This window comes from Xenopus laevis, chromosome 9_10S (assembly GCF_017654675.1).
Source record: "Xenopus laevis strain J_2021 chromosome 9_10S, Xenopus_laevis_v10.1, whole genome shotgun sequence".
Taxonomy (NCBI): domain Eukaryota; kingdom Metazoa; phylum Chordata; class Amphibia; order Anura; family Pipidae; genus Xenopus; species Xenopus laevis.
The window spans coordinates 75,924,840-75,948,878 of NC_054388.1; the positions used below are offsets into that span (position 1 = coordinate 75,924,840).

At 37.1% G+C, this 24,039-nt stretch overlaps 1 protein-coding gene across 1 annotated transcript in view; it reads right to left on the reverse strand.

Moving 5' to 3' along the window:
- The window catches only part of LOC108702284 (potassium voltage-gated channel subfamily H member 8), a 210,339-nt gene that overhangs the window by 17,264 nt on the left and 169,036 nt on the right, over positions 1 to 24,039 (reverse strand). Inside the window, exons 8-11 of the mRNA XM_041578382.1 lie at positions 14,040 to 14,306; positions 13,133 to 13,332; positions 10,139 to 10,388; positions 7,836 to 8,050 (exon numbers count right to left, since the gene is read on the reverse strand). Of these exons, the coding sequence (XP_041434316.1) occupies positions 7,836 to 8,050; positions 10,139 to 10,388; positions 13,133 to 13,332; positions 14,040 to 14,306 (932 nt within the window). The remainder of the gene's footprint in view (positions 1 to 7,835; positions 8,051 to 10,138; positions 10,389 to 13,132; positions 13,333 to 14,039; positions 14,307 to 24,039) is intronic.

A 24,039-nucleotide genomic window follows, 5' to 3' on the forward strand; every position in this document is an offset into this window, starting at 1 on the left:
TACTTCTCAACTATTCAGACTATAGAGATGAGATATTAAGCCAATTATCTGACGCAAAGGTGTACAAGAAGCTATCGGGCGATCCTGTGAAACTGTTTAAATCCCAGGTGGAATCTGTACTTGACCAGGCATTTTCTGATGGAATTATCGATTCAACTCTGAAAGATTATTTAAAACAGGAGTTTCCTATCTGCCCGATTTTATACACTCTGCCCAAAGTGCACAAAAGTCTTCTTAAACCCCCGGGCCGTCCAATAGTTTCGAGTAGGGGGTCTTTACTACACCCAATAGGTATATATTTGGATAAGATACTCCAACCAATTGTACAGAATACCCCTACATACCTGAGGGATACACCCCACCTGCTTGAGAGTGTAAGGGCTTTGACTTGGCCAAGGGGAACTAACTTCTGGATGGCCAGTCTGGATGTAGTGAGCCTCTACACATGTATCCCGCATGAGGCGGGACTGGAGGCTGTAAGACTTTCACTGGAGCAATATGATCTTTATGACGGTCCCCCAATATCGTTGGTGATGGAGTTACTAAAATTGGCTTTAAGCATGAATTATTTTCGATTTCAGCACGATTTTTTCCTACAGGTGGCAGGCACGGCGATGGGGGCGGCGATGGCACCCTCATACGCCAACTTATACATGCATCAGTTTGAGCAACGTTCAATTGTGCCAATATATGGGGATCACATACTCTTCTTCCGTCGCTACATCGATGACATCATCATCATCTGGGGTGGCACGGAAGAAGAGTTTCACTTGATGGTTCAAGAGTTGAACGCGCTAGATAGTCCAGTGAAATTTACCCATGAAATCCATAGAGATCGATTACACTTCCTGGACATAGAATTGTGGAGTAATGGCGATCGTGTTGAATACACTTTATTCCGTAAACCTACAGACAAAAATGTTTTATTACAGTATAAAAGCTGTCATCCAAGTTCGATGAAAAAGTCATTGCCCATATCACAATTCTGTAGGGTACTGCGGAACAATTCGGACCCTGATCTGGCTGAACAACAAATCAGATATATGTGGGAACGATTCACTAATCGTGGTTATCCCAAGTCAGTCTTAGAGCAGGCTTTATCCCAGGCAAAACAAAGAGTGGGAGCCCCAGATGTAGGAAAGGAAAATTATTCAAAATTCATTTACAGTACTAAGTATACGACTGGTTCTAATAAGACCAAAAAATTGATTAAAGATCATTGGGGCATAATACAGGCGGATGCGAGCCTGAGAGATGTGGTCCCTGTGGACCTCATGACATGCTACCGACGAGGTACTAACCTTAAAGATCTTCTGGTTAAAACAGACCCAGTAGGTTGCTATTCCAATAGACGGAGTACTTGGCTTCGCAATGATCAGCCGGGTTGTTTTAAATGTCCAAATTGCACCTCTTGCAGATTTATGACACCAGGTAACAGTTTTCTACATCCACAATCCGGCAAACGATATTTGATTAAACATCATATTACCTGTACAACCACACATATAATCTATTTAATAACCTGCCCTTGCGGCTTGTCATATGTGGGTAAATCAGATCAGACACTACGTCTACGTATGGATGGCCACAGATCAGCTATTAGCACTGCATTTCGAGATGGGTTTACCAACAAGCCAGTGGCGAATCACTTTTTGAAGGCTGGCCATAGGTTACCTACATTCCGCTACATAGCCATAGATCACATCCCCCCACTTAGGAGAGGGGGTGATAGGTCAAAAATTTTGCTCCAGAGAGAGGTGTTTTGGATCAGGAAGTTGAATACCCTGGCACCGACGGGGTTAAATGAACACTGTTCTTTTTTATGTTTTTTGAATCAACGTTGATGTGACCTGGGCAGGTAGCGAATTATGTTGCAAAGTAACAATATATGTCGTGTGATCGATACATTTGCTGTGGCTATTGATACAGTTATTGAACAAGATGGAGACATATGAATAGTTTGGGTACTTTGTTATAAGTAGTGTAACCTGAAATGAAGCTTTAGACAGACAGAAGCACCAATATTGTCCTGAATTTGACACAGTTTTTATGGGTAACACAGCCCCCACAGGGGGAGTGGTGATCCTGATCACATGGGTCATTTGAGAACACGGGGTTGGGTGAGAGTAATTGGTTTTAGCTATTTATTCACAAAAATGTTTTTAAAGTTGTGTGTATGGTCTTGAGAAAGGTCTTAGGCAAAGACCGAAACGTTGACCTGTTTTTTTAAAAAGATGTATTAAATAAAGGAAAAATTTTTTAAACTCTTTAAAGGCTCCTGGTGTGCACCTCGCCCTTCTGAGATTGTATATATATATATATATATATATATATATATATATATATATATATATATATATATATATATATATATATATATATATATATACCCACGACCCACGCCCGCCTGCACCTGGCTTTAACTTTAGCTATATTTATAGCCCTGCGCCAACCTGCTCCACCAATAGCGTCACAAAAGGGGTGGGCCAGGTACATGCCTATAAAAAGGACGCCAGCACTCGACAATGCAAGGTCTCGGCCAGGGAGAGCAGGCAGAAAAGCTCAATCCAAACAAGCCCTCAAACTGCAAACCCACCTGCCCCACGGGTAAACCCATAGATCTCCGAAAGTATCGGGCCGGCCTGCACATCACTAGTGTGTAGGTCAATTTAAAACACTACTGCATAAATGATCTCATAACTCTGGAGCTCATGGACTGAGCTAGCATTTACAGTATGTGTCTAAAATCTCTCAGAACAGAATTATAGACAAATGAATGGGATGACACAAACTCTTGAGTACCACAAAGGTAAAACAGTGGCCATCAAAATCCCATTTGATTGCAGACAATGATAGTCTGCTGGTTGTGTCAAACATGTTGTAGATTCCAACACAACCTTTCTTCACTCAGTTGGGTAAATATGTTAGGTTGGGTGTTTACCAGCTACTCTTTTAGGATGATGGCAATATCTATTGCAGTTATTGAGTCTGTGCTCCTTTGTAGCTGCTTTGCCTGGCTGAATGTACATCATTTATAATATATAATGTGGCTGCATTACCCAGCAACATATGATTTCTCAGCGAATCTTCTGTAAATATACTGGAATAATTCACGTTCATGTTGTTCACGCAAAGAGAGAGAGGATCCACAAAACCATGGCCTTTTTGTTTTTTAGAGACAACATGGTAGTAAACAAAAGGTTGCTCTACAGCACCTTTGTTAGGTAGTATTTTTCTGCTAACCCTGTTATATTTACAACAGTGTATACTTTTTTTGATCTTACAATAAGGCTGTTTTATAAATGGTGCTTTCAACTGGGACAATTTCTCACATTTTGCACAGTTTCACAAAAAAATCCCTGTTTTATGTTTTGTGCGGAAAACATCATAAAGATACTGACAAAAAGCTATTCATGTGGATTTTGATAAAGGACGGTCCCCGATTCTAGTGAAACCTCACACATTAAACTATTTACACTTGCTATGTAATTCAGAAAACTGTGGATTTACCCTAAGCTCTTCCTCTCTCTGTCTCTATTAGGAATGCACCAAACCCTTCGGCGTTAATTCGCTAGCGTTAATTCGCTAGCGTTTGGCATTTTCGTTACTGCGCAAATTCACTAACGAACGCTGGCGTAGTTTCGCTAGTGTTACTTCGCACCCTTACGCCTGGCGAAGTTTCGCTAGCGACGTAACTACGCAAATTCACTAACGCGCGCAGTGTAATGAAAGCTACCTTTTACGCTAGACTTCCTTCGCCACCTCAGACCAGGCGTAGCGCAATACGCTGGCGTGTTTTCTACATTATGGGTGATAGGCTGAAAAAGATCGAAATTTTTTTTGGGGCTCCCCTCCTTCCCCCCTACATTTCCTGACTCATGGCAACTTACCTAGACAGTGGGCACATGTGTAGGGCAAAATAAATTTTTTATTTGATGTTTTGAAGGTTTTCTAGCCATTTGTAGTGCTGATACGTATTCCTCCATTGAAATTTGAATTTGGCGCCGTATGCAAATTAGCCTTCGCTAGCGTAACTTCGCTTCACTAAGCTAATCAACGATAGCGCAACTTCGCAATCTTACGCTACCCCTGTGCGCAACTTCGGATTTTAGTGAATTTGCGGAGCGCTGGCGAAACTACGCCTGGCGAAGTGCGGCGAAGCGCGGTGAAGTTGCGCCTGGTGAAACTACGAATGTTAGTGAATTTGCCCCTTCTTTTCTGCTTTTGGCGGAATCCTCTAATCCTTTGCTACAGATTTGGCCAAATACTGAACCTAAAACATGTGCAAAGCAAACTTTTTTGATTATACAGGGTTCAGATTCAGTTTGGCCTGACTCTTAGATTTGGTTGAATCCAAGTCCTGCTAAAAATAGCTTGGATTCAATGCATCCCTAGTCTCTATATTTATGCCATATAAATATATCTTTTACAAAATACTGCAACTGCTCATATTTAATACACCAAGGGGCAGATTTACATAGGGTCGAATATCGAGGGTTAATTAACCCTCGATATTCGACTGCCGAAGGTAAATCCTTCGACTTCGAATATCGAAGTCGAAGGATTTACCGCAATTAGTTTGATTGAACGATTAAATCCTTCGAATCTAACAATTCGAAGGATTTTAATCCATCGATCTAATGATTTTTCTATGACCAAAAAAAGCTTAGAAAGGCTATGGGGACCTTCCCCATAGGCTAACATTGCACCTCGGTAGGTTTTACTTGCCAAAGTAGGGGGTTGAAGTTTTTTTTAAAGAGATGGTACTTCGAATATCGAATGGTCGAATAATCGAACGATTTCTAGTTTGAATCGTTCGATTCGTAGTCGAAGTAGCCAATTCGATGGTCGAAGTAGCCAAAAAAATCATTCAAAATTCGAAGTTTTTTTTATTCTGTTCCATCACTCAAACTAAGTAAATGTGCCCACAACAAATTGACAAGATCTACACAAACCTCAAGCAGCCAACTTCATGAAGATAAAGAAGGCCTTAATGCAGTGCCTTCCACATAATTTGTTTTAGTAGAAAAATATATGTGCTGTGTGTGTTGGGTCTGCTCCATCCATAGGTATATAGTTGCAGGTTGGACTACTGGTTACCTAGAGGGTACAATACTTTAATGGTGTGGTAAAATGGACAATATGAAAGGTTCAGCCCATAACCTGCTGGCAGCCTAGGTTTCCACAGTCCATAATAAGGGCTCAAATAAAATGTAAAGCCCTTTCATTTTCAGGGGTGGTGAAGTATTGGTCCTTACAACATCTTTGTGGTTAATTAAATTTTTAAAAACCTGTGATCACATTCAAGTCAGCCTTTATTTGTATAACCATGGCAAATGAAATAGCTTTAACACGTGGGGGCACATTTACTTAGCTCGAGTGAAGGAATAGAAGAAAAAATACTTCGAATTTCGAATGTTTTTTTGGGCTACTTCGACCATCGGATTGACTACTTCGACCTTCGACTACGACTTCGATTCGAACGATTCGAACTAAAAATCGTTCAACTATTCGACCATTCGATAGTCGAAGTACTGTCTCTTTAAAAAAACTTCGACCCTCCTACTTCGCCAAGTAAAACCTACCGAACCTCAATGTTAGCCTATGGGGAAGGTCCCCATAGGCTTTCTAAGCTTTTTTTGATCAAAGGAATTTCGTTCGACCGATGGATTAAAATCCTTTGATTCGAAGGATTTAATAATTCGAACGATTTTTCATTCAATCGAACGAATTGCGGTAAATCCTTCGACTTCGATATTCGAAGTCGAAGGATTTAATTTCGACAGTCGAATATCGAGGGTTAATTAACCCTCGATATTCGACCCTAAGTAAATTTGCCCCCAAATGTATGGGAATAAAAATTATTCTAAAATGCAGCTGGAAAATTTGTGATTTGTGATTACAGCACATTCCTAATATTAGTCTATCAGCCTTGAGAGCAAGACAGCCCTGCTAACTGCCTCCAAAACCGTCACTATAGCAACGCACACTGTACATTTGCAGCAAACTCATTTCTAAATGTTTCTTGACATCAGGGGGAACTTAATTTGTGCAGCCCTAATAACAACCCTCCATTAATGTGCTGGCAACACAGACCAACACTGCAACAAACAAGATCTTTGAGTTCGCACACCATATTCATATAGTTTTTTTTCCCCTGAAAATGACATCCTATATGTAGCTCTTTGCACTTCAGGTACTGTCAGCATGTACAGCACTAAACCGCTTGTGTATTTCATGCTTCTCAGAGCTGAATAACTGTAGGGATTCTCAAGTTCCTTCTTGCTTATTTTTGGTCAGTCTACCTTAAAATTGCAGTTTTCCACAGACTTCTTCCTGAAAGCACAAGACATCTTCTTTTTAACCTTGCAAAGCATGTGCGTTTTTATTACTATAAGGATATAAGGCCACAGGTATTTAGGGTGCGGTGTATGAACATGTTGTGCATTCAGCTGTGTGGCAATAGGTATCTCCAAATATCTGTGGTGTGTGTCTTACCTTTCTCCTAATGTATGTGATTGCCTGGCTATCCAATTTGGTAACTAAAAACCCCTGTCTTTGAAACTATATTCGTGTGTACAGATACTAAATACTAATGAAACAGGGGTAATTTACATTGATTACTTAGCGTTTGGCACTGCACTCCCCTGTGAATGCATTTAATCTGAATGCAGGGGAGCGCAGGCGAAACCACCTGTTAGTAAGGGACCTTAAAATGAGTGTTCATCTGTGCAATCTCTCTCCTTTAAAAGCTGCAAGTGGGTAAAGACAACCCCTGGGAAACCAATACTTTAGTCTTGACGATCTTTGTCCTTTTAAAAGCTAATAACAGGGAAGGCTCAAGCCTGTGACTGTGACCAATGTCTAGGTCAGAAGACAATTTTTTTCAAGAAATGTTACCATGTAGGAAGGTGCCAACCTTGGGAAAATATAATGGGAGGTAAATAATTAGGACCACCATATGGGGTTTACCTTGATGTGGTATGGTGTCCTGTTAATTTAATGATCATAATTTAGTTTTTTAAATATACGCACTTGCAAAGGTACTAAATACTAATGAAACAATGGACCAGGGAACATGCATTGATCAATGCCCTCTATTTGTTAAAAGTAAACTATGTGCCATGGGTTACTATTTATAATGGCAAGAGTTCTGCCTTGTTTAATTTAATTCTCACGTAGGTAAACTCCAAAACAATGACTACAGTCCAACAGCCAGTGTGGCATGATAAAGAGTAAAACAAACTAAAGTTATTAAGGAAAGTAACATCAAACTATTGTCATTTGCGTTGTATATGTGATATAATTATCATTACTTATCTTGTAAAAGTAATTCAAAATTAAGACTGCAATTCAAGCCAATTCTGTTGATTATTTTATGGTGAAGTTTACAGTAAAAGTGCCTGAAATTGTTTCGAAATGTTTAGGTTCACGAAGGAAGCACTGCTGAAGTTGCCACTGCAAATTTTGTCCGTAGAATATTTCTGTCTCAGAATAACTGATTTTGAAGAATTTTTTTTCTTTGCAGGATTGTTGTTTTTTTTTTTTCTAGTTCGTCGATAATTAATTTTCTTTTGCCTGCTGGTTGAACAATATCCTGCTGATGATGTCAGCAATTTCACTTTAATGAAGGCACACAGCTGCAAAAGCTTGATAAAACCATACCAAAGGCACCAGATTTCTATTAGAGAAATATACAGCAATCACAGCTTTTTCATCTCTGTGACCTACATAGGGAAAGTTGTTTTTTTAAAACTGGTTGTCAAGAAGGAGGATTTTTCAGCAATTTCATAGCATGCAACGCCCCCCCCCCCCACAGTATATGTATTACTTACATCTGCTTCGCTGCCCTCACGAAGATTGTAGGTCAAATCATGTTGGATCTCAGAAATAAATTTCTGTGAATATTCTGGATATAGCTCTAGAACTTCCCGCAGGCCTTTCAAGCTGATGTACTGAAGATCACAGTAGGTTAAAGCTTTTACATTGGCATTGGTTTTAATCACTTGATATTTGTTTAGATTGTCTGAGCCAATCAGATCTCCCTTCCCTGGAATCAGAAAAATAAAAGTGTGATGTACAGTAATAAGTTAAATTGTAAGATTAGTGTGGCTGAAAATTGGCTTTAGGCTGTAATAACCCCACTGTGACCAATGAGATGTTTGTTATTAAACAGCCAACTAGTAAGTGCTATCAACTAATTGATTCCTATCAGTTACTAGGGCAGGTGCAATTCTATAGAAAATGCACCCTTCCAACTAGAAGCCCCTGCTGAAAAGGGACATTACCTGGAATAAAATATATCTCCCCACCAGGATCAGGTAATTTCATGTAAAGGGTAAGAAAAATGAATCAACTGATTATCTACGCTATGACATTAGACCTGGAAGAATTTTCATTTGTTATACATAAAGTATAATGCTCGCTTAATTCACTAAATGGACATCAATTTAGCTTTCAGTAATAATGATAAGGGCTGCTATCAATAGTTTCTGCCGTATTTTCCATAATTAGTTTGCCATAATTATTTACACCCTGAGGTCATACCTCAGAATAAACAAAATCCATGATTATTGTTAAACCTTCAACAAGCAGTATTTGTGCATTAAAAATATGTAATATTATTCTTTAATACATTTAAGGCAAAATAGCAAATTTGTAAACCTACAACATTATCCCATACACATCTATTTTTGAATAGTTAGATATTTAAAGACTTACTACTGCCACTTTTTAATTAGAATACTTGGGTCTGGCCTACTGTTTGAATCTTAGACATGATCTAACCCAACACAGTAAAATATAACCTTTGGTATCATACCGTAGGCTATACAAAGAGATAAGGTCACAATTGTGTTTTGTCTTCTGCAAGTTCATAAGACTGGTTGGAAACCTTTCAGAATGACTTATTTGTAAGGTAAGCACTACTATTATTATTAAATAATTCAAGAAGGAAAAAAATTGCAAAAAGAGATGCATGGCATCAGACTTCTGCTGCCAATCCCTATTTCCTGCAGGCAAAATGAAGGCAGATAGGACAGTATAACCCATGAAGCAGACTTATCAAGGGTCGAATTTCGAAGTGTAAAAAACTTCAAAATTCGACCATTGAATTGCATTACTTCTATATTCGAGGTCTAAGTTTCTTTTATCGAATTTGGCCATATTCGGTCTAAGTAAAATTGTTTGATCGTACGATGAAATCCTTTGAATATAACGATTTGAACTATTTAATCGATCAATCGCACGATTTTACTTTGACTTCTAAAAACTAGCCTATAGGCTATAGGTTCCAGGAGGTCCCCATAGGCCAACATAGCAATTCGGCAGGTTTAAAGTGGCAAAGTGTCGAAGTCGAACTTTTTTTACTTCAAATCGCAGTCAAATTTAGGCCTATTTGATGGTCGAAGTACCCAAAAAATTGTTTGAAATTCTAAGTTTTTAACTTCAAAAATTCACTTTGACCCTTAGTAAATGTGCCCCTTAGTGTAGTCTGTTAAACGAGAAGGAAAGGTAAAAACTAAGTAAGCCTTATCAGAAAGGTCCATCTAAATATACCAGTAAACCCCCAAAGTAGTGCTGCTCTGTGTCCCCTGTCAAAAGAAACACTGCATTTCTTTCCTTCTATTGTGTGCTCATGGGCTTCTGTATCAGACTTCCTGCCTTCATCTTAAACCTCATTGCCCTGGGCAAGAGCATGCTCAGTTTGTTCCTCTTCCCCCCCTCCCTTCTCTACTGTAATCTGAGCCCAGAGCAGGGAGAGACTCAGGCAGGAAGTGATGTCACACCACATTAATACTGCAGCTCCTATCCTAAACAAACAGAGAGCTTCTAGAGCTTATTACTCAGGTATGGTAAAACATTTTACAGATTAAATATAGCATTCGAGCTTGCACTATTGCAGCTAATCTATTGGCAATAAAATGCCTCTGTAGCTTTCCTTCTCCTTTAAGATTCTTTGGGATTTTTCTGAGCGGAAGCAAATATAGCAGATAGCTTTTACAAGCTGTAATAGAAGTATACCCAGAAGGAATATTCTGTGCAAATACGCTATGCCATCATGCCTTCCTGTAGATCTTTTAGGCTTCCATTGAATATATAAAAGTTAATTGTTCCCATTAGAGTTCTTTCTACTTACCCAGGATGGCCAGCACTGTGTTGTCTCTCAGTACCTCCATGGAGCCTGAGCATACAAAATATATGGCTTGTAGGGCATCGCCATGTCGGATTAAATACTCCCCGGGGGCACAAAATGAGGTTTTGATGCTTAGAGATAGGGAGCGCAAGCAGCCACGACTAGCAGACTCAAAAAGTGGCAGCTGTAAGATCTCCTTGTTCAGATGCATGGCGACATCAGCTCTCAGCTCATCTGGAAAGTCTCTGAGAAGCTATAGGAGAGGAAAGAATCATTATAAAGCAAGCAGCACCTAAGCTCTCAGTCCTGTTTATTGAGTAGTACACGGAAATCAGTATTTAATCAGTCTAATATAATTTTTTATGAAGGGAACTTATAGTATTAAATAAGATCATGTTCTGACAGAAAGATACAAAGGTGTAAATCTTAACAATAATACTTATTGAAATCTCTTATTAAGTCAGGAGACAATGGCAAGCACAGATTAATACATTATCATATAGACAGATATTTTGTGGCCAATGAGAATATTGCTTTTTATTGTTTTTGATGAAGTTTTATTACACAATAAAAAGAAGCACATTGTGATCTCATTATTTATGATAAAAACACGATCAGTTACAAATTTTGTATGATATTGTAGACTAAAGAAAAAGCCACTTATTGTTTAGCCAGTGCATGAATATAAGCATTGGGTGCCCCATTCTGGTTCATAAACAAGATTTTGCATGATGCAAAGCTTGCCCTTGTGACAGCCTCCACAAAATGGCTCCAGGCAGCTTGATGTGATTGTGAATTCCACATCTTAACAAAACAAGATTGAAATAATTTATATAGCGTAAGGGAAGTTTACATAGCTAAATAATTTATATAGCGTTAGGGAATTTTGCTTGACTAACATCATAAAATAGGATTTGGAATTTATTTTTTAGAGTGACAGGTCCCCTTTAAGGTGTGGAGATGCAAATTATGGAAATTTTCCTTTTCCCAGACCCCAAGCATTCTGCATAACAGATCCTATAACTGTGTATTTTATCCTTGGAAATATACAGACTGTTTGGAACAGTTATCTGTTTTCTGATGTCATGTTCTCTATCTCATTTGTTATGGTGGAGTTCAAACTTATTTCTCCAGTTTGAGTTATTAACTCATTCAGGCTCTACAGAATAAAGTAAAAAAAAAAAACTAAGATTGTATTTTATTTGGTTTACAAAGTGTTTTTCCGTGTACTAAAAAAAGAATGTTCGTTGAATAATTGACTCCTCGCTATTAGCTAAAAGTGTCAGGGGAAATTGCAAGCTTTCAAGACTACTTAGATTTCTTCATCAAGTATGTCTAGTATAATAAACATGATAGCTTGTAATTACCTCCAGTAAAAGGCATCACATTTTGGCAAATAGTCCCCAGCCCTTTGCTGCTTTCTTTAGCACCATTCACTTTACTTTATTTTAATCTTAGTTTAACCTTTTTTAGGTTTTGGTAATCTTCTAAAACTATGTGGATTAATTTAATGGAGGACCAAAGAGCATGAGTGACAGGTGCAAAAAGCTTGAATTTCTCTTTAGAGCAACTACTGTCAAAAGAATGATTGTCAACCCAGACTGCTCCATTTCAGTGTTTGTAGTGAATGACAATAGCTGTTTCTGTTGTTCAGAGATCTCTGTGGATACATCCAACCTCTGGCAACTGAAGTTCCTATTGTACCATCTTCAATGAACGCAGGGGAATTACATGGCCTCTACATACAAAGTCTTTCTTCTTATCTAACAATGGCAGTCTTCTGTTCACAGGAACACAATTTGGTCTTGGAAAAATACCAGCCTTCCCTGCGTGGCTTAGTCCAGAAGAAAAAGCTAACAAAAATCACAAAAACTATATTTTTTTACATGCATCTTTCTATTATACTTTGAAGTATATATGCTTAATACAGGTATGGGATCGATCGAAACCCATTATCCAGAAAGCTCTGAATTACAGAAAGGCCTTCTCCCATAGACTTCATTTATCCAAGCAATCCAAATTAGTAAAAATTATTTCCTATTTCTCTGTAATAATAAAACAGTAACTTGTACTTAATCCAACTAAGATATAATTAATCCTTATTGGAAGCAGAACCAGCCTATTGGGTTTATTTTATATTTACATAATTTTCTAGTAGACTAAGGTATTAAGATCCAAATTATGGAAAGATCTGTTATCCAGAATACTCCAGGTCTCAAGCATTCTGGATAACAGGTCCCACACTGTAATTTCAACTGATGTAAATATCTCTTAAACGTAATGTGGTGCCTCACTCTCCTTCCTTGCATAATGAATTCTGTAACGTGAGGTGAAACATTAATTCCAACGGAAAATTGCTTAGACTCCCTTAATGGCAACATTCACTTCCTGTTTAAATTAGCTTTGGTAACCTTACACAATATGGAAGTCCTCAGCCTATGGCTCATGGGAACTAGTCATGGAAGGAATTTACTTGAGACAAATGCTATTGGCAGAAATTAAAAAAAAAAAAAATGTAAAAAATTTAAATAGATGTAATTCAAATGTCCAACATACATGAGTGTTTTTTCTTGGACCTCTAACTAACAATGCTATAAAGAATAAAAATATTTTGAAGGCCAGTAGTTTCAATATAGCTGATAACTGGCACCCATAACTGCACTGCATGGCCAGGGTGTTATTTTATTAGGGATTTAAAAAGGCAACAATTTTTTTATGCTTGAAACTAGATGCTGCCTGACAATTTTGCAATCCAGTCTGTCACATGGAGTAATGTTTGTAGTAATAATATTTCTCTTATGAGAGACAAAATATACCCTCTGCATCATGTTTTATTTTAATTTCTATTGTAGTGGCCCAAATACCAGTGGCAAATACCAGACAAGGTCTTAAGCACTGCTTTGGGCTCCATATCATTGGAAAATTATGCAAGAAAAGAATTTTCTGATCCTGGTAGTCCTAATTTATTTTCAAATGTGCCATAAAACTCTTTCCTACCTCATTAGCATCAATGCCATTGTTGACTGACCATGTGGTCTGGAAACATTCTAGCATCCTTTGCTTAAGTTGCTTGGGCATTCGGTGTACACGGATAAAATCCTTGAGGTCTTTGGTACGAGTATGGTACAGAGATCTTCGGGAGTACATCCTCTGAATGATGGCAGTGACATTACCAAACACCACCGCATGCATGAGTGCTAAATAAAGAGTAAACTCTGAGTAAGATGTGGAGCAGAAACAATGTTTTTCCATGAGTCAGATGACAAAACCTATAATTTATAGTTACAATTCGAATTAAACGTGTGAGCTAAATTTAAAGACTAAGTTAAAAATGTATGCTTCTAGTGGACAGATGACCTGTTGGATGATCTAATACATATACAGATACATCATTTACCAACTTTCACAAAGCGCTTCCAGCCACTGACATTATATAGCAGGAGATAAGATTTGCTCCATGCTCTTATATAATGTCACATCTAAGCGTTTATGTTTTAGACAATGGAATTTAAAAAAAAAAAAAATTGTACAAGACTGATACACACTGTGACTGGGCTGATATCCTCTGAGAATCAGCACAATGAACCCCTGCAGTCTCTCAACTGGGAGGGAATAGCTTTATGCCTATGATAAATAGTCTACCAATTACAGGCACTGAACAGAATAGCAGACAATATATATCTATATCTATATATATCTATATATATCTATATATATATATATATCTATCTATATATATATATATATATATATATATATATATATATATATATATCTATATCTATATATAGATATATATATATAAATATATGGTTTAAATATACAAAGTGTACACCACAGAGCATGTTTCCCATCATGAGAGTTGTTTCTGGATTGTAAGCTCTAAATATGCATTCTGACTCACCTCCAATCATCATAGTGCAAATAGAGAATATCTTTTCTGCATCAGTATTGGCAGATACGTTCCCAAAGCCCACACTAGTCAGACTGCTAACTGCAAAATACAGTGAGGTGATGTAAGAACTCCGAAGGGATGGTCCACCAATTAATTCAAACACTGACTGGTTCCCAACATGGCTGCCATTGGAGTGGATGTTGCTATTGGTTGAGAGAATTTTCTCTACTGGAGTGAATGGTAATCCCAATCGTTTGGAAAACTCATGCAGCCACCCTGGAAGAAGAAAATATAATGATAAAGAGAATGCACACTATGTTTGTAAGCCACAGTTTATGAACATGACCGAATGGGAGAATATTACTTGTGACATTTCTTGAAACGCAAATTATGTTGATGAAATTGTTGAAACTGTTGATCCACTCTATGTTACAGTGCTTTATTAATCTGAACACCAGTATATATTTCTGTTCTAACATTGAGGCAGACTTATTCCAGAAAATCATTAGCTCATTGCCAACTTTGCATAAAAGGGATAATTTGAAAAGCCACAGGCTTAGAAATTGTTCTATTGTTCTTTCACATTATGTTATTAATATAAATTTGGGGAAAGTGTAATTGTAAATGACAAAAGCAATAAAGCTCACAAATAAGCTGCATATTTAGCTATAGCTATCTTACCTGGAAATACTTATAAGATTATAAGAAATATAATGTTGTTTAAAAACACAGATATTAAAATAATATGTTATGCCAAAAAATATGGTAAAATTCTACAATTTTTATTAATAGAAATATTAATCAAAAGTGCAGTATCTCTAAAAAATGTGTATAAATATGGTTAATATAATTTTATGTACAGTCATGTCATGGCATCCCATGCAAGCATTTTGGTAGCTTTGCTTGGACAAGGTAACTATTTTACAATGATTCATGTGATGCTGGCAGCTGTATGTAGTCAGACTGACAGTTGTTACATAATGGTATTTTTTATTCTCTATATATAGTAAAGATACTGAAATATGTTATCCTACTTAAATATGGCTGTTCTTCACAGCAGCTCCTTTCCATTTGAACAATGCCTCCTGCCTGCTTCAGCTATGCATTTCATAAAGGTGGTAAGAAGGGTAAACTGCCATCTACTTTTTCCAGCCCAGCACTAATAAGTACATGAGACCTTAAACATAGCTATGATTTGGGCAACTAATTGTACAATGACATTAGCCTCAAGTGACAAGGCAAGTGAGAGACCATTCAGGCATGGAATGAATTGATTATGCCACCTTACTAGTTATCAGGTTTGAAACATCTAGTTTGAGGAGTTTATCTTTGTCAAGATATCAGGTTAAAAGTTCATGTAAATCTTTATATTAATATTTCCATTCCTTGCTATCTGTGCTCTGTGGTTATAATTAATATAGCATACAACTGCATGCTGTCTAATTAATATGTAATCAAAATATTTCATTTTCATTAATGGAACAATAACAGATATAAAAAATAGCAATACAAGATATAAAAAATATAATAAATAAATATAAGTTTTTGCACAGACATACCTGATTCCAGAGACTGAAAGGAAACAGTGATTCATGGTATGAACCATTTTCATGCGTGTTACTGAAGTGCTTTCTGTAGGACATTTTTATAAAAAGGGACTACATCTGATATAGAGTCTAGTGATGGGCGAATTTATTCGCCAGGCGCGAATTCGCGGCGAATTTGTGCGATTCGCCGCCAGCAAATAAATTCGCGAAACGCCCGCGAAAATTCGCAGCAAAAATTTGCCAGCGTCAAAAACATTTTTTCCGAAAAAATGGACGCCGGCGTCAAAAATGAGACGCCGGCGCCGTTTCGTGAATTTTTCGCCATTCGTGAATTTCGCGCGAAATTCGCTAATTTTTCGACGAAGCGAAACGCCGCAAATTCGCCCATCACTAATAGAGTCAAAATGTTCCATGAGGTAGGGACTATTAGGAAGAAGGGTTTTATGAAACTGAATTAACTGGCTGGAAGTTTATTCTGAAATGAACTGTTCTGAAATGAACTGTGCTGCTTTGTTTATTGTGAGGAAGGGGTGTGGAATAAAAAGCTTGCAGGGACATACTGTATGTAATGCACAACTGAAGGGAAGCTAAAAGCGAGGTATTAGTACTTGAGGGACAGAAAGTGGATGATGGATTCTTGTAAGCTTTATTAAAGGAATATAGTTAATAGAAGGTGTAGGGGACTGAAAAAGAGATTCCCCATTTATAGTGCAATCCCCTAAAGTTTGGCCACTGAAGGGCCCCTTAGTTTATATGGGAGTTAGGCTCCACTTCCTACATCGGAGTATGACCCCATGAGTTTCCAGGCTTAGCCACTAGGTGAGTATAATAAAATATAAACTGGTTACACAGTCTGGCTCGGGCAGGCTCGGGCAGGCGCGGTGGTGGGAGGGCGGGTGCAGGTCAGGAAAAGCCCGACCCGCACATCACTAATGTGTGTGTGTTCAACAACTCCCTGCTTCCACACTGTTGCGAGGGCCCACACCTGGGTGTCTTGAGTCTCAATTTTATGGTAAAGCTTATAGCGCAGGAGAAAAGATGCCACTCCATTTTACTATAGCCTTACACAGGATGTGAAAGTCATTCCCCAATAAAATACTGTAACAAACTAATCTAAACTGCCTCTTGGTTTCCTGCATTATTATTTTTAATATAGGGCTCCTAATTAGATCCATCACCGTTGATGTTCAATAAATCTGGCCCTCACAGTCTACTAGTTAATTGTGCTACCTAAGTCTAAGGAGACTGTCTTGCCCAAGGCCAGAAGAAACTGGTATAACATTTGTCACCAGTTACTGAACCCAGAATACAGATTGAGCATGCAATGACTTCATCACTGATCCATTCTTTGTCCCAGAGTGCTCAGAATGAAAGTAGAGCACCTGTCCCCTCACAAATCCAGTCATTTTAAATTCTGCACTGCAAAAATATTGCTGTAACTGGTACAAATGCTGTCATTGTAGAGCCCATAGCACAAAAAAGCCAGGCACATATTGGTCACAAAAACTTCTGTTCTATATGCTATTTTTATTTCAAAGCAGTGTTACTTGTTTATGTTAAAACAGTCTGAGAAATTAAAAAACTAAAATGTGCTGTTGGGGTAAGTATATGACAGCATATGACTATTTATAAGCAATTTGGGCCATTCGTCCAGGCTCCATGTTGTTCAATATATTGAAGTACGAAATTCATTACACAGACTTTTATTTTGTATAAACATAAGACAATGCACATTAAAGTATTTAGTAAAAATATCACAGAGAACAAACCTGCCATATCTCAGATTTTATATATTTCTATCAAACCATGCAATTAAATCTGGATTTCCCGTTCATGCAATTTCTGTTTAAGCTGCCTGCTTATAAGGCATATAAATCAAGGATGAGTTTGCATTAGTTGTGAACAATTCAGGAGTTGGGAGGGAGAGAAAAATTCAACTATTCACTTGCATCAGCTGTTTAATACAGATTTAAAAAAACATATTTTAAAAACGAAACCATGGAGAGGGCTCTTTAATGTATCACCAATTTAAATTGGATCTAATCATACAATTCCCATTACATATTTACATAAGAATCAACTGATGTCGGTGATGGCCAATCCACTCTGGTCACGTGGTACAACATGAAAAATCGTCAAGGCACACTTGCAGCCCACCGTGTTGCAGGATTCATGTAGACCAGTAAAACATCAAATTTATTTAGGTAATCTAATACAATCATTACACAAGTAACAAAAAGATGAAGCAGGCAAGGCCGAGCATGTCTTAGGGACTGTGCTAGTCACTTCCTCAGAAGCTCATCTTCTACCTAAATAAATTTGTATTTTTTACTTATACACTGGTCTACATGAATCCTGCAACACGGTGGGCTGCAAGTGTGCCTTGATGATTTTTCATGTTGTACCACGTGACCAGAGTGGATTGGCCATCACCGACATCAGTTGATTGTTTGCTCCCATGTATCTGGGTAATTGATTCCCTTAGAGTGTATCTTTATGACTCACTTTAGCTCAGTCAATTGCAACAGAAGTTCAAGTGAGAGATGAGGTTTATGGTCACGGTTTCACTGGAGAGACTTACATGATATTTGATAGCTTTTTGGCTGATCCCAAAACACCTCAAATGGCTCTTCAGGACTTTCCAGGTTCTGTCTAATTTATTTAATTTGACTAAGTATTATCTGTGCTTTTAAAGTGAAATTATCAGATACTTCCAGAGCATCACATTGTATTATAAATCAAATCAGTGATTAATATTCAAAGAAATCAAAATAACTATTTTACATAAAGATTAGTACATTTCTGAAATATCAGTTTTATGCATATCAACATTGTTCCTGTACAAAAATCAGAAGGAAGACAATTACATATTGTTACAATTCATGGCTTGGATTAATATATCCTAAATAGCCAGGGACTTACAGCAGTTGAAACAAAAGTTTGATGTTTGTCTCAGCAGGTAAGTGGTATGAACAGACTAACCAAATTGTATATCAGGTCTCAGTAACAGTAGGGTGCCACTTTTTACTATAATTTTCTTTTTACCCTATTAGTAGCATCATGTGTTATTTTTACCCAGCAACTACCACCTCTAGTCCATATCTGCTACAGTTTAAAAGCTTTCTCAAACTCCATTTCAACATTAAAAAAAGGTTAGTGAGCTTAGTAGGTAAAATTATGACCTTAAATTAAAAGTTAAACGTTATATATACATAAAGATAAGTGTTACAAATAACAATCTGATTGTTACATTCTCATATTCTCTGGGGTGGAAGGGTCTTAAAGGAATTGTTCAGTGTAAAATTAAAACTGGGTAAATAGATAGACTGTGCAAAATAAAAAATGTTTCTAATATAGTTAGTTAGCCAAATATGTAATGTATAAAGGCTGAAGTGATTTGATGTATAACAAGTCAGTCAGGACTCTACTTCCTGCTTTTCAGCTCTCTTGGTTTACACTGACTGGTTACCCTGGTTACCAGGCAGTAACCAATTAGAGACTTAAGGGGGGGCCACATGGGTCATATCTGTTGCTTTTGAATCTGAGCTGAATGCTGAGGATCAATTACAAACTCACTGAAGAGAAATGTACCATGTGGCCCCCCTTCAAGTCACTGACTAACTCAGAGTTATAGAGCTGAAAAGCAGGAAGTTGGATTCTGGGTGTTTTATTAGACTTCTGTTCACTCCAGCCTTTATACATTACATTTTTGGCTAACTAACTATATTAGAAATATTTTTTATTTTTCACAGCCTATCTATTTACCCAGTTTTTATTTTCACACTGAACTGTTCCTTTAACAATCTCACAATTCTGAACACGTTACCATTGTCCAATTATTACAGCTGCAATTTGCATAACCAGTATTCTTCACCAAGGTTTGCAGGCACTGAATTATTTAGGTTGAATTCCTCCTTTAGAAGAAATACAGTGTATGACAAGCTTGTTACCTAAAAAAAAGCAATAGCCCAATAGCTTCCGTCTCTTTTTTACAACTGATTTTGATTTTGATTACAGCTAATTTGTTCCTTGCTGATGTTACCTGAGCTTAAAGACCAACATTGCATATGCATTCTATATGTGATCTAAAATGCAAAAAACAAAAATAATTAGTAATTTATTCCAATAAAGAATAGAAAACATAATATTCTGCATTAATAATCAGCTCTGTAGCATAAACTCAGGACAGATGTAATCTTGCTTTCTGATGACCTTTAAGCTCAAGTTGGGGAGCTGCTGTGGACAAATTTGAAGACATGGATCTTTACTATTATAGGGTTGCTAAACATCAGACCTTGTATAGGAAGTTTATGATTAGTGATGGGCGAATTTATTCGCCAGACGTGAAATTGCGGCGAATTTGCGCGATTCGCCGCCTGCAAATAAATTTGCGAAACGCCCGCGAAAATTCGCCGAAAAAATTTTGCGGCGTCGAAAAAAAACGTACGCTGGCGTCAAAAATGGCCGTCGCCGCCGTGCAAAATTCGCGAATATTTCAGCGAAGCAAAACGGCGCAAATTCGCCCATCACTATTTATGATAGAAAATGCAGCTATATTTTCTTTAGGATTTTGTTCTGCTTTAAATGCCTTAAACATAGAGATAAAGGAATTGCTAAGATATTTTTTAGTTTTGCAAATGAATTCAGTTTTGAATTTGGATAATTGAGACCCAACTTCATTTCTACTGCAACTGTTTCAAAATACTGTAATCCTATAATTATTGTTATCTGAACTGGAAATAGCAATACAATTATTCGTTAGATCCAAAATGATGCATCTGCTCCATTTCTAGTTTATGATGAATAACAGTAGAAAGTAAACCCAGAAAATAGTTTTGGTGACCATATAAAATCCATTATTGCAAACAGTCAATGTTTAAGTACATTACATGAAAGGAGGATAATCCCTTTCTATACTTTACTTTTCTCTCTCTTTTTTCCCCCTTTTTTGCCTTACGTTGTCCATAGAAAGATGTATTTCCAATCTGTATCTTACCTTGCACTTTCTTACTACAGGTATGGAATCCCTTATCTGGAAACCCATTATCCAGAAAGCTCTTAAGTACCAGAAGTCCATTTTCCAGAGAGTCTATTTTAAGCAAATAGCTTTTAACATTTAAAAATTGTTTCTTCAATAATAGAACACTACCTTGTAATTGATAGTAACTAAGCTGCATGGACCTATATTTGGTAAAACACTTCTTTTGGCTTTATTTAATGTTTTCATTTTTTATTTTCGCAAACTTATCAGGAAAATTCCAGGTCCAAATCATTCTGGATAATAGATCAAATACCTGTAGTGTATAATGGCAAATGGAACAGAAAGTAGCATCCACTATAATCAGGTGAACTCCGGTGCATTCAACAAACTGTATTTGAAAACAGTGAAGTATTAAAGTTTATATAATTTAAAAAATTGTCAAAACATCTATGGGAGTATTTATAGGAGTGCCAACTAACCCCATGGTTTCCATGTTTCCCATCCACAATTTCACCAATTACTGGGTAATTTAGAATTTACTTTGGAGGTGGCAATAACAATGAATAAAACCAATTAGGTTGTAAATATATACCTGTGTAATGTTTCACAGGTGACAGTGGAGCAATGTTTTAGGCAACAAGGTTAAATGTTTTATCTTTGTGAATTGAAGAGAAAGCATTGGCAGAGCTAATAGTTACAGTACATGATTCCCCTGTATAAAACCAAACTGCTTGTTACAGGAAGAGAATCTTTTAGTATACTGTAGAAATCCCCAACTCTTGGGGGCAGATTTATCAAGGGTCGAAGTCAATTAGAGGGAATTTTCAAAGTAAAAAATTTGAAGTAATTTTTTGGATACTTCGACCATCGAATAAAATACTATGACTTTGAATTAGATTCGAAGTAAAATCGTTCGCATATTCGACCATTCGATAATCGAAGTACTGTCTCTTTAAAAAAACTTTGACTTCAATACTTCGCCAAATTAAACCTGCCGAAGTGCTATGTTAGCCTATGTTCACATGGGGGGGGGGGGGCAGGACTACCTGGAAGAATCCACAGTCTTAAATTAAAGAGATAGAGTTTGAAGAATGCATGCTTGGCCAATCTTGAAACTTGAGCAATAAAGAAATTATTAAGGATATGCCGGAACATATAAGTGAAAACAAACACATCACAATTGTAAATAATCATTTTGAAATTAGTTACAAACTACAATTATAAATGTAGCAGTCCAAGTGAACAGAGTTTGTTAGTAGAGTCAAATAAGTCCCAGTATAACGACCAATTGTTAATGAAATCTTGTTGAAGGTGAGGATCAGCAGCCTTAATCCTTATCGCTTCTTGCCAGCATAAGTGATTTAAGAGGGACAAGATATCCTTTATTGAAGGTGTAGATACAGATATCCAGTTTAAGAATAACAATTTCTATGTAGCTACTGTCAACAATGTAATAACGCTGTTAAGATTGTTGAATAAAGATTTTGGGTGTGGCTTCAAAGATGAATCAGGGTAAGCCCAGTGATTCTTGCTAGCAACCCTATTTTATGTATTTTTAAACTTTCTGAATATTTTTGCCATATTTTACAATAGGAGGTATGCTTCGTCTATGTATGTGAACTGTCTTTGGATGGAAAGAGAAAGGGTAACAACATAATTTCATACATTTATTTACACTGCAGTTTCTAATAATATTCAGCTATGGCTAATTGATTGGGTCATAAAGCAAATCCATTTATTCCTGGCAGTCTATTTAGCTCATGCAAATGCTTGATGAAATTACTCTAGTGCTTCAACAGAGACTTATAATTACTCAACTGTTTTTGTTTTGATGTTGTCAGTTGCTGATTCTGTGGCCAGCCTGTGACCAAGGTAGAAAGTTTTATTTTCTGTGGCTATAGAAGTTTTTCCATTGGCAGACTTATAATATATATGTATATATAGAATTTGTTTTTTTTAGGGGCGGCAACGTTTCTCTAACCCATAACAGATGTTGCCATTTATTTTCTGTTTCAGAGGTCATTTCCATTGCCTTTTTAAAGAGCAAGTCATATAGATTCTATCTACAGTAACATAGTATAATATTTTCTATATAATGATTGTTTGTTGTTTTCTTTTGCACATTCCTACTAGATTAGAAGCTCTTTGGGACAGGGATCTCATCCCTATGCAGTTAGAACTTTCCCTGTGCACTAAGGATTGTACTTAAGCCACTCACCCCCAGGCATTACTGCATATAAATAATCCATTTGATCTGTGGCTAGAAGGCACAACAATATTACATTGGAAGGGAGAATAATGACCAAGCTAGATTTTAACTCCCTGCTACTAGAGTTACACATATTTAATAACGTGGTACAAAGTCCTTCTCTTGATGATCCAGTTTCATGTGTTAAGCTGGCCATAGATGTTGAGATTTTTAAAAGATCAGATCCTGATCGTGAGACCACGATCTTCTCAGAACGATCGTACGATCGTACGAATCTACCATCAACTAAAAAGACCAATTTACCAGGAAAACAAAGGGGAGCTGCCTGCTTGGCCCTGCAAACATAGAGAGATTGCACTGGGACCGACAAAGATATTTTGACCTGGCCGATCAATTTCCCGACAGATGTCGGCCGAAAAATCGTAAGATGTACAATCGTTCGAATACCACTAACCGCACGATAATTTCGAAGGATTGGTCGGGCTTCCCTAAAATCGGTCGTTCGGCAAGAAGAATCGTCGCATCTATGGGGACCTTAAAACGTATCCCGTATGTAACGTAGAAAGTGTACTTGATCTGCAGCATTTCTGCTGTAGAAGGATTCTGGAAGTTGGGGTACCATGGCCATCCTGCTTTGACAGGGAATCCCTTCTTTAGTATTGTTTTGTTTATGTTGAAATATTTTTATGGATGGAGAAAAGTAACTACAAATAAAAAGATAAACATAGAAGGGGTTGCAAAAATCTCTTAAATCTCCACTATATTTAAAGATGGCTTTGTAGCCCTAAACTTGACAAAAAACTACAGTAGACCCCAGGGGACCAGAAACAAATGGTATAAAATCTGTGAAAATGTAATTATGCATTACATGCCGATGGGACCACAGAAAAACAGTTTAAATTAAACTTAAATTCAGGGTATGTAAAATTGAGGTTTCACTGTATTTAAATCAGCAATGGCTTTGTGTTAATTGAGATTGTTATGCATCTGTCCTACCTTAAAGGGGTAGTTCACCATATAATTAAATCTTAGTATGGTGCAGTGATATTCTGTAACAATTTGCAACCAATGCTCATTTTTCGTTTGATTTAGCTTTTTGTGTATCAACTCTCCAGTATGGAATCTGCTCATTGCTAGGGTTCAATTTAAGCTAGCAACCAAGCAGTGGAATGAATGAGGGAATGGAAGATGGATAGGAGGTGGATGAATAGAAAGATAAATTATTAAGGGAATGTCAACCCAAAAACATTTTTTGCATAATAAAAGAAAATA